This window comes from Cebus imitator, unplaced genomic scaffold (genome assembly GCF_001604975.1).
Source record: "Cebus imitator isolate Cc_AM_T3 unplaced genomic scaffold, Cebus_imitator-1.0 Scaffold4, whole genome shotgun sequence".
Classification (NCBI taxonomy): domain Eukaryota; kingdom Metazoa; phylum Chordata; class Mammalia; order Primates; family Cebidae; genus Cebus; species Cebus imitator.
This window is the reverse complement of record NW_016107319.1, coordinates 11,005,031-11,021,874: the sequence shown is the minus strand read 5'-3', so window position 1 is coordinate 11,021,874 and position 16,844 is coordinate 11,005,031. Positions and strand designations below refer to the sequence as shown.

Sequence of the window (16,844 nt, the reverse complement as noted above, 5' to 3'; positions counted from 1 at the left end):
TACTTAGGCAACACAGAAGTTCTTCTCCTGGATTTCTCCTTGGCCCAACTTTTCTGCTTTCGTTATTCCTATTGATATTATCTTGCAAACCGTAGCAGCTTACAATTCACAGGACTTTGTTTTCATCCTACCTGCCCGCTCATCCAATTCCTGTACAAGTTTCATACATAATTTCTCTCACATTTGTTTCTTCATGCTTTTTTTTAAAATTGAGATAGGGTCTTGCTCTGTTGCCCAGGCTGGAGTGTAGTGGTACAGTCAGGACTCACTGCAGCCTCGACCTCCCAGGCTCAAACGATCCCCCCATCTTATCCTCCCAAGTAGCTGGGACTACAGGCGTGTGCCACCACATCGAGCTAATTTTGTACTTTTTTATGAGACAGGGTTTTGCCATGTTGCCCGGGCTGGTCTCGAACTCCTGGGTTCAAGCAATTCATACACCTCAGCCTCCCGAAGTACACAGAGCCAGCCTGTCTTTTCATTCTTAATTCAGACTCCAGTCAGCTGCCAGGTCCTTCCTATTCAACCTTTGAAATATCTTATGAGTTTTTTGTTTTTGTGGGATTTTTTTTTTTTTTTTTTGAGACAGAGTCTCCCTCTGTTACCCAGGTTGGAGTGCAGTAGCACAATCATAGCTCATTGCAGCCTTGAACTCCCTGGTTCAATAGATCCTCCCACCTCAGCCTCCTGAGTGGCTGAGACTACAGGCACACCACCACACCAGCAGCAACAGTATATAGACCATTTGGGATAAAATGACCATTTGTCCTATTAATTTGGGAAGAGACTCTGAAAGGATTCACATTGTATGTGTCCAGGAAAGAGTAAAATCCTAGATGTGTAGACATGTCCCTGGGTATGGGAGACAAAGCTAAGAGTGAGTAGAAATGATTAATTCAACCACTGTTATGTTAGAACACCCCAGGCAAAAAGAAGAGAGCTGACCCTGGGACCAAGTGAGGTAAGTAGCAGAAACCCGTGTTCCCAGGTCAGCCTGTCCAGGAACCTGGCTGAGATGGTGATTGATACCAGGCCTAGGCTAGAAATGAAAGGAGCTTTTTCTTTCTTCTTTGTCTTGTGTTTGAACTTTTTTTGGAGCAAAAACTAGAGTGTGGCAAAAAACAGAGCTGTGGTTTTCGACCAGGGTGATTTAGCCACTCCCCAGCCCCCAAGAAAATTTGGCAACATCTGCAGTCATGTTCGGTTGTTAAAACTAGAGGATGGAGCCCAGTGTGGTGGCCTGTGCAGGTAGTCCCAGCTTCTCAGGAGGCTGAGGCAGGACAGTTGCCTGAGGCCAGGAATTCGACGCTGCAGTGTACTATGACCACACCTGTGAATAGCCACTGCACTCCAGCCTGGGCAACGTAGTGAGACCTCCATCTCTTAAAAAACAACAAACAAACAAACAAAAAAACTAGATAGTGCTACTGATATCTAGTGGGTGGAGAGACCAAGGATGTTGCTAAACGCCCTACAAGGTGCAATTTAGTCCCCTTCTACAAAGATTATCCAGCCCCAAATGTCAGTAGTACCAAGGCTGAGAAATCCTGCTTGAAAAGAAAAGGCAAGAAAACACTTGGCAATAATGCTATTGCATGGAAGAGAAGGGAGTGTGGTATCTGCTGTATTATTTGTCCATTGTTTCACTTGCCCGTTGAGATGTTAGTCTGAAAACTCCTCTCTGTGAGTCTGGAATCTGTTAAGTAGATTAAGCAGGCCAAAGGCTTTTTATCAGTAATCAGTGTTTTTGTGCATTCTTGAAAGGGCAAGGGTTGTCATAAGAAAGAGCAGAAAGCACTTCATGTAAATCACACTTTTTTTTTTTATGTAATCCCAGGAAGCTTTTAAAAACTAATTTCATTAAATTTAGTGGTGCAAATAGCCAGGTGATTTTTTTTTATTCCATGGTCAAAGCTAGGGAAATGAGTCAGGGTGGTGTGAGGTGTGAAGAGAAGATAAATAACAGAGCTTCTTTCTGGCTTTGCTTTTTATAGTGTCAAGATTTTTTTAAACGAAGTGAATCCCTTTGTATTTGTCCTAGTATTCTTTTGTGTTTGTCCCCAGGCCTTAGAGTGACTTCCCGGTGCAAGATTCAGAGGCATCGTTATGCACCTATGACACTGACCCCACTGCTTATTTTCCAAATATTAGGTACTTTGGGGGAGCATGACGAGGGAAGCCGTGTTGTGACTGCCCATGAGGGTGGGTGATCTGGCTGGAGGTCAGGATAGCTGTGAGGTCACCAGATCCCCTAAGGGGCTTGAGGGAGGAAGATCAGTCCTCCGTGAAGAATCAGATGGACTGGAAGTAAAGGCAGAGAAGCTAAGCATGTATCTTGGACAGATTTCTTCTTCTTTTTCTTTCATTTTAAATATTTTTTATCATGACTGACTGAATTAGTGAACTCGATTTTTATGAGCTGCTTCACAGACATGCAGAGAAAAAACAGCTTGGCAAGAGTAGGGAAAACAGGAAGGGATCTAAAGTAAATACCACCCTTGCCTGCAGTTTAGTTGTTTACAAAAAACAAACAGTTTTCCCTGAGAAGCATGTGTAATGTGTCAGGAAGAAAAAAGAGCAATTAGCACTCTTCTTACATAAGATCTTATTGATAGCACTGTATTAATTTTGATCATTTAGGTTAAAATGCTCTTCTTTTTTTTTTAACTACTAGTCAATAAACTGTGTATTGGATGTTCACCCATGTCATGCTTTCCAAGGAAAGCATAGTTTCTTGGACCTCCCAGCTTCTAGCAATGAGGTTTCCTTGATGACATCTCCTGACTGTCCCACAGATCAGCACTTCCTTTACACTGATTCTTACTGTTTGTTCTGTCTGCATGTCTGTGTATCTGTTTGCCTGCCTGCCTATCTATCATCTATCTATCTATCATCTGTCTATCTATCTATCTATCATCTATCTATCTATCTATCTATCTATCTATCTGTCTATCTATCTAATCTATCTAAAGTTTCGTACATCTGCTGTAACAAGCTGCCACAAAGTTGGAAGCTTAAAACGACAGATATTTATTCTCTCATGGTTCTGACTTCCAGAAGTCTGAAATCAAAATGTTACTCTGGCTGTGCTCCTTCCCAAGGCTCTAGGGGAAAATGCTTCTCTTCCTCTTGCAGTTTCTGGTGGCTCCAGGGACTCCTTGGTTTGTGGCTGCACGACTCCAGCCTCTGTCTCTGTTTTCACATGGCCTTTTCCACTGTTGCTCTGTCTCATCCTCTTCTGTGTCTTATTAGGATACTTGTCACTGGATTTGGGACCCACCTAGATGATCCAGGATGATTTCATCTTGAGAGTGTTGACTTAATCACATCTGCAAAGACCATTTTTTTTTTTTTTTTCCTCCACAAATAAGGTCACATTCACATTCACAAGTTTCTGTGGTTAGGATTTAAATGTTTCTTTTAGAGGACCACCATTCAACCCACTACTCTGTCTGTCCATCATCTATCTGTTCAACTCTCAAAATCCTCTTTGTTTTTTGTTTTCCAGAGTGCTGAGTACACACTAGTTACTAATCATTATTATTATTAATTTGAAAATGTGGCCTTATTTTAAAGTGATGCAATTTATTTTCTGGGCTAATTGTCCCACCTTGTTTCAAAGATGTTTTATCATTAACTCTGAGCAATACATGGACGTAGACACTCCACCCTTACAAAGCATATGTGTTTCAGACTAAAGACCCAACATCTAATAGTCACACCTAAATGATAAATGGTAAATTATACCATTATTATACCTTGTAAGATGTCTGTTTTTCTGGGTGTTCCTCCTTGGGCTGCAGTTAACTTCCTGTGTGGTCTTCCCTACACCTCCAGCAAGATGCAAATGTCTCCGTTAAATTGACCGTATTTATCCTTGATTAATGTATGTATTTTAATGTATTTTAATTATTTTAATAATTAATGTATTTCTCTCTTCCTAGAAGAGAGAAAAGCAATTGGTCAGAGCTTTAAAAATAGAGGGAGAGGCCAGGCACGGTGGCTCATGGCTGTAATCCCAGCACTTTGAGAGGCTAAGGCCGGTATATCACCTGAGGTCAGGAGTTCAAGACCAGCCTGGTTTAACATGGCAAAACCCCATCTCTACTAAAAATACAAAAATTAGCCGGGTATTGTGTCAGTGCCTGTAGTCCCAGCTACTTGGAAGGCTGAGGCAGAAGAATCTCTCGAACCCAGGAGGCGGAGATTGCAGTGAGTCCACATCATGTCACTGTACTCTAGCCTGGGCAACAAGAGTGAAACTACATCTCAAAAAAAGGGAGAAAACCGTAATATTCAGTTGTTTGTTCTTATTTGATTTGCTGAATTGAGTAAGTTACAGAGCAAGAACAGACATTTACCATGTCCTCTCTGAGTTCTGGAAACAACTTGGTAGAAAGGAAGGGCACATGTGAGTGGTAAGAGACCTTGGTCCAGAAACCTAGGCTCCAGCTTGCAGGCCAAGGCCTGGCCCTGCTGCCATCTGTGTGACCTTGAACAAGTCCCTGAATCTGGGCTAAAACAAAAACTGAAGTCTCCTACTGTTTCAGTTATCAGATTCAGTTTTCAAACTATGATCTGATGTGCCGTGCAAACGTGCTGTTCTCTTCCCTGACACAATCTTCATGGTTTTTCTCTGTGATTAGAAACTGGATCTGGCTTGGAATTAAGAAATGGTGGTGTTTTTGTTTCTCTTCATTCACCTACTTGCAGCGGAAAGCTACAAGGAAACACAGATGGTGAAGATTAAAGAGGAACCCATGGAGGTGGACATCCAGGACTCCCACGTCGCAATATCACCCAACCGGAATGTTGGCTACAGCACTTTAATCGGGCGAGAGAAAACCGAACCCTTACAGAAGATGCCAGAGGGCAGAGTACCCCCAGAGAGAAACCTCTTCAGTCAGGATATCTCTGTGAAGATGGCTTCCGAGCTCCTCTTTCAACTGTCGGGTATGTTTATGTACAGAAAAATGTCAATAATTGGAAATCATTGAAGGAAAACCCTTCTAACACAGTTTTTTTAAAAAACAACCTGAATTACAGAATTTTTTAGACAGAAATCAATTTTATTGCTTTAACACACGTATGTGCCACCCAAACTAACAGTTAATAAAGTGTTGCCAAGCAGAATTCCTGCCAAACTTTCCCTAATAAATAGTTAAGAATCACTTGAAATTAAAACTCTTTTCAATTCTGCGCAAATGATTCCTGTTGACTGGGCTAAACACCTCACCTCTAATTTTGTTGAGGGAGTTGATCTGATTAGCAGTGTTTTTTTTTAACGTGTGAAAGATAAATTTCAATGTATTCCAACAGTGACTGAATTATTATGACTTCCAAATTAGTGTGGTCTGAATTAATGAGGTTTTATTGTATCTTGCCAAAACAGAAGCAAAACAAAGGAGGAAAAAGCAAAAGATGAAAGTATGAGAACTATTTCCAGCTATAGCCTTAGAAGGACAGTTTTTGTAAGCCAGCTTTTCGTACTGCACATACTTACAATTGAAAAGTGCAGTAATTACCAGCTCAGTGAAGTGTCGAGATGAAATAGTTAAAGATCGCAGTACCCAAGTTGTTCCTTTTGTCATCTCTTTCAAGCCACACACCACTTGTCCCTAACAAATTTAATATGCTTCTATTTTTTGCACGTGATTGAGGTTGATGGTATATACATATATAAGATGCAGATAGAAATACATGCAAATACCTTGTCCAAAGCCAAGCACTGGCCCAAATATTAAGGTTTATGAATCAAGAAAGTCTGTTACTAATGTTCGACAAACTCTGTTTTCTTATGGATACCAAATATAAAGCATCCATAAATTCTCTCGTAAGGAAGATACCAGGAAAGAGGGGAAAAAAAGCTAAAATCTGTCTGTCACCATAATAGTTCACCTTCTCATTGACCTGGCAACATAGCCCATAGCTGTGTAATAATCAGATGGTGCTGAAAACAGTGGCCTCCAGGTCCTCAAGCAGGGACTGTGTTTGTGCAGATCTCTGCAGTAGCTGAAATCACCAATTCTGTAAACTTAATAGGACCCACAGATCTTTGCAAGCTCCAAAACATGCTAGTTTTTCTTTTTTGAAGGATGAAGCCTATTTTAAAACAATATAACTTTAATAATGATTGAGGGGTTAAAATTTGCAAAAGTGAGACCTGCGTGGTTCTTTTCAGAAAGTCTGTCTCTAAAGCATATGCTGTCGCAGTCTCCTATCAGCTAAAAACTTTGTGTCTGAGCGTTTTCACCCTGGCACTGTCACTGCCTGGGTGACCTCAGACAAGTCATTGAGCCCCGATTTCCTGCTCTCTGAAAAGAGTACTGGCTGTGAATCCAAATTCCCGCTCGTTGTCATTGTTAAGTGGACAGAAAGGAATTGTCCGTGCACACACGCACGCAGTAGCTTCAGACTAGTAGTACAGAGTGCGAGACAGGTGTTGCAAATCTTGGTTTAAATTTTTCCAAAAATCCACAAGATTCAGAGTTTTTCACTTGCCCTGCTGTGAAAAGATCGCAAGTTAAGTCTGAAACTCTTACAGAGTTGGCCAGGTTTTTTCTGGATATTAAAAGAAGCCAAGCCGGGCGCGGTGGCTCAAGCCTGTAATCCCAGCACTTTGGGAGGCCGAGGCGAGTGGATCACAAGGTCAAGAGATCGAGACCATCCTGGTCAACACGGTGAAACCCCATCTCTACTAAAAATACAAAAAATTAGCTGGGCATGGTGGCGCGTGCCTGTAGTCCCAGCTACTCAGGAGACTGAGGCAGGAGAATTGCCTGAACCCAGGAGGCGGAGGTTGCGGTGAGCCGAGATCGCGCCATTGCACTCCAGCCTGGGTAACAAGAGCGAAACTCCGTCCCAAAAAAATAAATAAATAAAAGAAGCCATTGACCGTTGTGACCGTCAGGGTAGGATCCTCACATTTGAACTGGATTGGGAAGGCCAGAGTTCAACTTTTGTGTTCTTGAAAGCTCATTAAATATTTTCTGGCAGCTGATAGATATAGACCTCAAGCCACAGTAAGGGAGGGTCTACCTCTTCTTGTCTAAATGATATTTTTGTGTCCCTTATGACATTTATCAGAATAAACGCTGAATGACTTCAGCACCAAGAGGTCTTAGGCTGTTTTTATATCCCCTCTCACAAAGGGGCCTCACAATGCAGAATGCTTAAATGTTGTCATCAAAGTCAGAGGCGGAACAGTTGCAACAACTGCAGTTTTCATGCTGAATCAGAGGAAAGCAGAAATTTTCAGCTGGGGAAAGATACAGTGGAAATAACTGTCTCTGCCCATAACTGTGTGTGTGTGTGTGTGTGTGTGTGTGTGTGTGTGTGTGTACTTACTAAGGCCTCATTCAGATCAGACCACACGCTTGATATTTGTTATTAACTGTTTCTCTTTTATTGGTTTTTCTTTTTTTTTGAGATGGAGTTTTACTCTGTTGCCCAGGCTGGAGTGCAATGGCAAAATCTTGGCTCACTGGAACTTCCATCTCCTGGGTTCAAGCAATTCTCCTGCCTCAGCCTCCTGAGTAGCTGGGACTGCGGGCACGCACCATCACACCCGACTAATTTTTGTATTTTTAGTAGAGATGGGATTTCACCATGTTGGCCAGGCTGGTCTCGAACTCCTGACCTCAAGTGATTCGCCTGCTTCGGCCTCCTAAAGTGCTGGGATTACAGGCGTGAGCCACAACACCCATCCTGATTGGTTTTTAATAAAATATTTTTATGGATACTATTGATATGCTTTCAATGATTGTCTTTTCCAGTAAGTTGGGGAGGATCTGGATGTTTAAAAAATCAAAAGAAAACCACAAAGAAAAAGAGAGATGTTGAGCGTTTTCTGTTTAAGGCTAAGTAAGAGATGCAAGTTGAGTGAGAACAACCTAAGAGGTGTATGTTTCATTCTTTCTCCTTACAGAAAAAGTGAGCAAAGAGCACAATCATACAAAAGAAAATACCATCCGGACGACCACCAGGTAGGCCACTTTGTGTGGGATTCCTCCAGAACGCCCAGTGTGGGCCACCAGCCTGTAACACATGTTGAATGTTGTCCCCAAACCGCATTCTCCCACCGGGTTCAAAGGAGTCACATCCTTTACACCATTTTCTACCAGGATTTCTCAGATGATAGAAACAATACAGAAATAAAGGAGGAAGACCACTAATACTTACTAAACATTTAATAGATGCACTTTTCTGGGGAATTTTCCATACATTATTGTTTTGTATTCCTGACAGTAATTTTGGGAAGTAGATTATCATCCTCTATGTAGAAGTCTCCTGGCCTGAGAGTTGAGCTGGGTGGCTCAACTGGGACTGGAGGCGGGGTCTGTATCTCATGAAGGCCTCCTTCTGTCTTATTGCCACCCTGCTCCTAATTGCCTCTGTGACTATAGTCTGATAATTTGTCACCAAGGATATCCCAACTCTTTTTTTGGCCTCCCAGCATTATTTGGAAGGCAAGGATTTTAAAGAAAACCTAGGCATTACCATTCAGGACATAGGCGTGGGCAAAGACTTCATGACCAAAACACCAAAAGCAATGACAACAAAAGCCAGTATTGACAAATGGGATCTAATTAAACTGAAGAGCTACTCCACAGCAAAAGAAGCTATCATCAGAGTGAACAGGCAACCTACAGAATGGGAGAAAATTTTTGCAATCTATCCATCTGACAAAGGGCTAATATCCAGAATCTACAAAGAACTTAAACAAATTTGTAAGAAAAAAACAAACAACCCCATCAAAAAGTGAGCAAAGGATATGAACAGACACTTCTCAAAAGAAGACATTTATGTGGCCAACAAGCGTATGAGAAAAAGCTTACTATCACTGGTCATTAGAGAAATGCGAATCAAAACCACAATGAGATACCATCTCATTCGAGTTAGAATGGCAATCATTAAAAAGTCAGGAAACAACAGATGCTGGAGAGGATGTGGAGAAATAAGAATGATTTTACACTATTGGTGGGAGTGTACATTAATTCAATCATTGTGGAAAACAGTGTGGCAGTTCCTCAAGGATCTAGAACCAGAAATACCATTTGACCCAGCAATCCCATTGCTGGGTATATTATACCCAAAGGATTATAAATCATTCTATTATAAAGACATATGCACGTGTATATTTATTGCAGCACTATTCACAGTAGCAAAGACTTGGAACCAACCCATCAGTCTTAGACTGGAAAAGAAAATGTGCCACATAGACACCATGGAATACTATGCAGCCATAAAAAAGGATGAGTTCATGTCCTTTGCAGGGACATGGATGAAGCTGGAAACCATCATTCTCAGCAAACTAACACAAGAACAGAAAACCAAATACCACATGCTGTCGCTCATAAGTGGGAGTTGAAAAATGAGAACACATGGACACAGGGAGGGGAATATCACACACCGGGGCCTGTCAGGGGGTGAGGGGTTAGGGAAGGGATAGCATTAGGAGAAATACCTGATGTAGATGATGGGTTGATGGATGCAGCAAACCACCATGGTGCGTGTATACCTATGTAACAAACCTGCACATTCTGCACATGTATGCCAGAACTTAAAGTATATTTTTAAAAATTGCGAGAAAATTTATATCATTCACTCTGTGGGCAAGGGAGTTTTCCACTTGCCAAAGGCAGTCTGAGGAGGTCAGCCAGTGTGGACTGCCCACCATCCATCTGCCACTGTGAAAAGAGGAGGACAGGCCAGTGCTGCAGCTCCCATGGAGCCTTGAAGTCCACCCAAACCTGAAACATTGTAGGCTAGAGCCAGCAGGTGAAAACCCCAACACCGCAGAAAAGTTGCTCAGGGGAAATGCATTCTCCCCCTTTGAAGGACCATTCTCCACCTTCAAACCTCCCTCTAGTTTCTGAGTTAGCCCAAGATACGAGCTTTACAGGATGATCAAGAGCAATATGAGTTTTTAGGATGAATAACTAGGAACAGTGGGAACTAGCTGGTAGCTACCAAGGAGTCTTTAAATCAAGGAACTTTGCTTTCCTGAGCAAACAGAGAAAGATTCTTCCTGCTGGGAACAGTTGCTGGGTTTTGTGTTTCTAATTATTGCAACAAAAGGGAAATGATATTTTTCTTTTTGATGTGTTATTAACTGACCTCAGAGCATCATCAGGCCTGTGGACAGTACTGTTTAAACTTTAACCTGAGGTTTTAAAATAAAAATTCCATTGATTGGAGTTTAGGAATATCAAATTTCAAACAGTAATTAAAACAGAGCCAGCTTGCCTCACAATGGGTTTATTTATTTATTTTATTTTATTATTATTATTTTGAGACAGTCTCACTCTGTTTCCCAGGATGGAGTGCAGTAGTCCTGTTTTGGCTCACTGCAGCCTCTGCTTTCCAGGCTCAAGCCATCCTCCCACCTCGGCCTCCCGAGTAGCTAACACTACAAGCATGTGTGCCACCATCCTCTGCTAATTTTTGTATTTTTTTATAAAGACGGGGTTTCGCCATGTTGCTCAGGCAGGTCTCAAACTCCTGAGCTCACGCAGTCTGCCTGCCTCAGCCTTCCAAAGTGCTGGGGTTTCAAGGGTGAGCCACAGTGATTGGTTCACGTTAGGTTTATATAGATTAGGGAAAGGAACCTCGTTCTAATAGAACAGAAAAGTGGTATGTCTTACCACTCTTAGTCTTAAGTCTTGTGTCTGTATATAAGTACACAGATAGAAAATGAGACTAGGAAGATGGACTGCAGATTGTACTGGGAAATGGCTTTGGGGAGATGGAAAGGCTATTTTGTATGTTAAATAGGAGATGTGAGCTCCCATAGAGTCCTTCCTGCCTCCTCCTACATCTAATCTTAAGGCTATTTAGTGTATCTGCTTGTGTCTGTGGATCTAAACATTGATGAAATTGGCCAGGTTAGCAGTCCTTGAAAGACAGCAGACTAAAAATAATAAATGTTCATTTTTATTTGCTGCCGTAGGATTCTTGTCATAGGTTAAGTCCCCTAGAGGTGGAGATTCTCATGGAAGTGCTTTATTGAGGAAATACTCCCAGAGGAACCTGCAGGGAGGTGATGGGGGCAGAAGAGGAAAGGAGAAGGAGAAGGAGCTGAAAGCAAGGATGTGGTTTCAGCTGGTTTCTAACTTCAGCTCCATCCCCCAGGGAGGTTCACTAGCTTCAGGTCATCCCCTGCAGGGCATGTGTAACCTCCCGTGTGATTGGGTTCCAGTGGGGACAGTGGTTCTCACTTATAGTTATTAGGCAACACTTATAGCAACTCCGGGGTGGGTACACTAGTGCCAGAAGGAGGATCTGGGCAGGACCCCAATAGCATGATCGGTGGAGGTTTCTGCTGGCCCTTTAAGCTTACGTAACATTTCTACAACAAAAAGATGTGCTGCAAGACCGTATTATTTTATGCTTTTCAGGTGTTCTCTGGGAAGACGTAAGAGGAGGCCTCAAATTGGCCCCATACAAGGATTTTAATGTGCCTCAAGTCTAAACTGCCTTGGCTGGAGCTGAAGCATGATTATAGGATAGAAGAGAAAAAAAAAGTTTTTAACCATTTGGCAAAAATGATGCAATCCTTAAATTCTCCTCTTGCTGGGAGATTATGAGTAAGAGGAAATCCGAATTAGATCTTTTGCCCAAAGCAAAGGAAGAGGTTCTTCCTGTGAGCCCTCGGCTTGATATGGTGTATAGAAATCAGTGTTAAGGAATTCTTGGCTTGTAGTTCTACAAAGTCCTTGGTGTGTGTGTGGTTTTTTTTCTGAGTAGAGGCAACTTGCTCGATTAGCCTATCCACAAATAGATCTGTTTTTTACCTCTTGCCTTATTACTTTAGGTGGAATAGAATCAAATTTTTTTATGCCAGGAAATTCTCTTTAACCTGAGTTAACTGATATCAGGAACAGAAAAAAAACTGCCAACTTTCTTTCTTCTTTTCTGACTCCTGTTTTAGAAGGAACTGTCACTTTGCATGTCCAAGATCAGTGTGTGGATTATGCTTTACGGTGTGATTTGTGATACATTTCAAAAAGATTTACATCAAGCCTCTGAATTTCCGTATCTTCAGATTTTTAAGTACTTAATGGAATGTTTATTCAGTAATCATATCCTCTGTGTTTGATTTCTTAGAAGAAACTGACTATTCAGAAGGATGGTTTGTGATTGGAATCAAATTCAGAATTTTTCGCTCTTTGAGAGTAGCTAGGTGTATTTATGATAGTTTAATTGGTAAAGGGTAGGCCTGGTATGCAGGCCTCACTGAGATCAAGCCTTCCCTTGCCTTTCTCATGCTGGTGAATGCCTATGCTCCTCCACTCCCTGCCATCTCTTCATCCTAGGGTCTGGATATCCAAGGGCATGTGGTGGAGAGAAGAGACACAAAATGGAAGAAAGGAGCTGACTCTATCCCTGCCTTTTATAAACCCACAGCTTCCCTCACAATTGTTTATCATTATTGATCTTGACGCTCATTTCAACCGCAAGAACTAATGAAAAGTGTAGCAACCCGAGAGGAAACAGCCTATAGCTTGGCATTCCAATACGCGTGCTGATACGAAGTCCACGGATGTGTGCTGTTAATTCTTTATCCCATCAGCGCTGGTGACTACACTGTCCTCATCATCAAATCCTCCCTCCTCACACCTGTCCAGTGGCAACTCTACTCCTTGTTAATACCTCTGTTATACGATGGGTAGATAAGGAGTGTGAAAATGATGGGAAACAGCATTCTTTGTTAGTGATTTTTTTTAAGGGGTTTAAGTGAAGCTAAAGGTTCAAACTAGTAACTATCAAGTTTCTGGGTTACTGGTTTTCTACCACATTTTTAAAAATTCTTATAATGGAAAATTTCAAACATATACAGAAGCATCTGTCATCCAGTTTAAACAATTATCAAGTAATGATTTAGGATGTTTTATTTATCTTCCCCCTCAATTTCCCCCTCCCTGTAGATTATTTTGAAGCAAATCCCAGACATCATTTTAAGAACTGGTTTGAGAATGCTCCTTTTTTTTTTTTTTTTTTTTTTATCCTAAGAACTTAGACTCAGCTGCTTAAATTAGGATAATCTTCCCAAAAGTAAAGGAGGAAAACAATCCACCAAACCACACCATGTAGCCAGGCAGAAAAATCAATCTACTTAGCAGCTGGAATGATTGAATCATGTGGTCCTGCTCACCAATGCCTTGACCTTTTCCCTCCACCCTTGTTTGTGTCCTCATCGGGGCACTTCCCATTGAATCAGTCCTTTAGATGGAACTTCACGGTAAATGCTAAAACAGCAGTCCTTTTTCCTGTTTAACCTCAGAGTCTAGAAAATTCAATCCAAGTGTAAAGAAGGCTGTGGGTCTCCTTCAACATACTGTGTGGACTGAGTGTCCTTAATGCCATTCTATCTGACAGATGAGATGAGGAGATAGTCCCGGCCAGACCCATGAGAACAGAAGGACCGAAAATTTGAGACTAATAAAATCCTGATTTTTCTATTTCCTTTCCCAGCACAAGCCTAGGTTCTGGAGGGAGCAGATAACTGGCTATTACGATCATTTGGTAGATGAAAATACATGAGGCATGATATCATAATCAGATCTCAAAATTTAATGGAATAAAAAGAAGATCTATATCCTTTGACATGGACCATCACCCCACCAGATGCTGGATAAGATCAAAATAGGAAAATGGAACCCTAGAGTAAGAATCAGATAGCTCCTGGCAGGTGAATTGGACATGCTCAATGTTGTGTAACACCATGAACATCAAACAAGGGCTGCCAGGAACCCTCTCTTGGTTATTTGTTCTCTTTTTCCCATTAATAATTCAGTGTCCATGGGGGTATAAGATTGCAGGCCTATAAGAAATACTTCTCACACCTGGCTTGCTTTCTTCCAAAAGCAAAGAAGAGTTCGCCTGAATTGTTCTTTTCTCCATTACTAGACAAAAAGCAGAAGTGGAAAATCAGAGAAAGATAGACTCATATCATGCTGTGCAGACCAATATTTAATTTGCCCAATTTTCAGAATTTGAAATGCAGGCTATTTTTCTATGATTTAGATAATGGCACATAGTGCTTACTAAAAGACATATTCACTTGGAATAGTCTAATGTAGAATTTTCCTTTGTGATGGTTTGGATGCGTGTCCTTAAATATTTATGATTCAGTAATAGAAATTGCACAAATTTGTAAAAGCATGATGTGCTGCCTCAATTCGCACAATTTTCCCTTTTCATTTCTTCAGAAGGAATAAGAGAATAATGCTATATTACCTTAAAAAGTAAAATATTACTTTCAGAGAACACTGAATTAGACAGAAGCAATTAAGAAAAAGCAACCAGAAACAGAGCAAATGATACTGATATTTGAGGAGGTCTCCATATATTCTCTTTACCCTTTGCATTTTGTGACTTTAAATGCAATGAGCATTCTATTTCCAAAGAACGGAAATTGCTGCTAATTTCATGGAGTCCTTTCAGATAGGACATTCATTTCTCTTTGGTGAACTCAAGGCTGTTTTAGGGCTCTTACCCTTTGCATTTTGTGACTTTAAAATTAAATGCAATAAGCATTCTATTTCCAAAGAACAGAAATTGCTGCTAATTTCATGGAGTCCTTTCAGGTAGGACATTCATTTCTTTTTGGTGAACTCAAGGCTGTTTTGGGGTCACATGGTGCCATTGTACATTTTAAAAAGATTTCATCCCTTAGTACACTGCCATCTATTGGAAAATTGTCCCAGTAAATCTGATGTCTGTGATGTTACTCATGCCCCTCTAGATGTGGTGCTTTTGTGCAGTTCACAGCCTACACCACTATCTGCAGCTGCCCTGACACACATGCTGACTTGAGAGTCTTTTCATTGGCAATACATTCTTTGCAAAGTATCTTTGAGTTTCTGTTTTTCAGAGAAATTAAAACCGATCCTTGAAAACAATGGAGACACACACAGACACACACAGACACACAAACACACACACACACACACACATACACACACAGCCTGAAACTACTTGGTGCATTGTTGCCATTTGGATCTGTTTTTCCTTCCCATTTCACCAAGCCCTTTCTCAGTACTTTTTCCTATTCCTGTACTCCATTGTCCTATAGATAAATATCTACCATTTTCCCCTCTACCATTTTTCCTCCCATTTGTGACATGGATACTGAATTGTTATATTGAACAACATGCTTCCAGGATGGTTCAGTGTTGTGTTCCTCTTAAGTGGCAAATTTAAACCTCCTTTTCAGTATCTGAAGAGGGCTTTGCCTTTCTTTTCCTTTTCCATGGACACTCTCATCTTTATTTCTACTAGCCTTCAATAGTATTATCTTGTTTTTATAACTCCTAATAGTCAGGAATGAAATGTGAATTGGTAAGTCTGTCAGTAGACATCCAGAGACTGTTCCCTATTCCTCTCTGGCTGCCTTTGGCAGGTTATGCAAGAAAGATATAACCGAAAAGTATATGTGGCTTAAGTGCTGTTCTTATCTGGAATTTTCTCTCAAGAGTGTCTTCATGGTTGTTACTGGAAATATATCAGGCTTTCAAGGGTTGACCTCTGTGAAGCAGCCCTCTTGCATGATGAGGTGGGCCAGGAGGCCATCCACATTGTTTCACTAGTAACATCTGTAACTTCCACATGACAGAGTCTTACGTCACTGCAGAGAAGACTAACTTCATCCGTTCTCAGCTCACCTCAGCAGAAAGCTCATTGTCTTTGTTTGTGTATAAAGTCAGATTCCTGTGGGAGATCCTCCACAAGCTGACATTTCGAGCATCCGGACGTGCAGGGTTCACTTCCTTGGTCTGCGGTTGGCTCTGGCTCCCCCGGTCTGGCCTCTGCACTGCAGCGGCCCTCGACAAGGCCTGGCATTGTGCTCCGTGTCCCGAGAAGTTTCCTGGCTCCACAGTGCATGAATGCTAGAGCAGCAGCAACAGGAACTTGTTCCTTGAAAACTCAGTGTTAGGTGGTACATACTGGCCCACCTTTAAGACAGTCTGAAATAGGAGGCATTTATACTTTTCAAAGAGGAAAATACAAAACATGAACCATACGTATATTTTCCTGAAATTCTCTATTTTTACAATACTGCATAGAACCTCGTCCTTCCACAGCTTTCAGACTTCTGAAACTGAAGCAGACTGATACTGAGGGTCATAAATGAGATGCGCTTGTTTCTGCCCCTCGGAGCTTTCTCTTTAAAAGACCGAGTCTTTTCGAAAGTAAAGGATCCTAAACAGTAAAATTTAATAGTTATTTTTAACTTTTAAAAGTTGCTTGTTTCCAGATAATATAGGATCACATAAAGAAGAAAACATACTTTTAGTCCTACTAGCTAGAGACAGCCACCGCTGAGTTGGTGTATAAGGATACACACCACCAACTTAGCGGTGGATTGTTTTCCATTTATATATGTATACATTTATATTTATAAGTCTATATTTATGTATGTATAATCGAATCCAAATACATATACAGTTTTATAATCTTCTGTTTTCACCTAGCAATATATAAGATTGTCCATTTTTCCATGGACATTCTATTATTATTTTAACATTTGCATAGTATTCAGTATTTGCCTGTGTTACAATTTATTTTATCAGTCCCTTGTTATTGAATTTCAAGGGTCTCCCCGCAAAAAAATCATTAATATGAATAATGCTGGGATAAAATGACTCAAAACAGCATTCATGTTTTTCAGGCTTTTGGTACGAATTGTCAAAATGACTTAAAAAGATTGAATCTGCAATGCTAACAGTTTTCATGAGAGACTGAGAGAATGTTTCAAAGGGCTGACCAACTCTGTGCTTATCATTAAAATTTTTTTAACAATTGAAGGGTGAAAAATTATATCTTCCATTTAAAATCTT

General features: G+C 40.9%; 1 protein-coding gene across 8 annotated transcripts in view; it reads left to right on the top strand.

Moving 5' to 3' along the window:
- Window positions 1–16,844, top strand: part of ZNF827 (zinc finger protein 827) — a 183,544-nt gene that overhangs the window by 89,671 nt on the left and 77,029 nt on the right. For all 8 annotated transcript variants that reach the window (XM_017534708.2, XM_037740573.1, XM_017534725.2 and 5 more), the window contains exons 6-7: window positions 4,714–4,953; window positions 7,928–7,985. In XM_017534708.2, coding sequence (XP_017390197.1) covers window positions 4,714–4,953; window positions 7,928–7,985 — 298 coding nt within the window. The remainder of the gene's footprint in view (window positions 1–4,713; window positions 4,954–7,927; window positions 7,986–16,844) is intronic.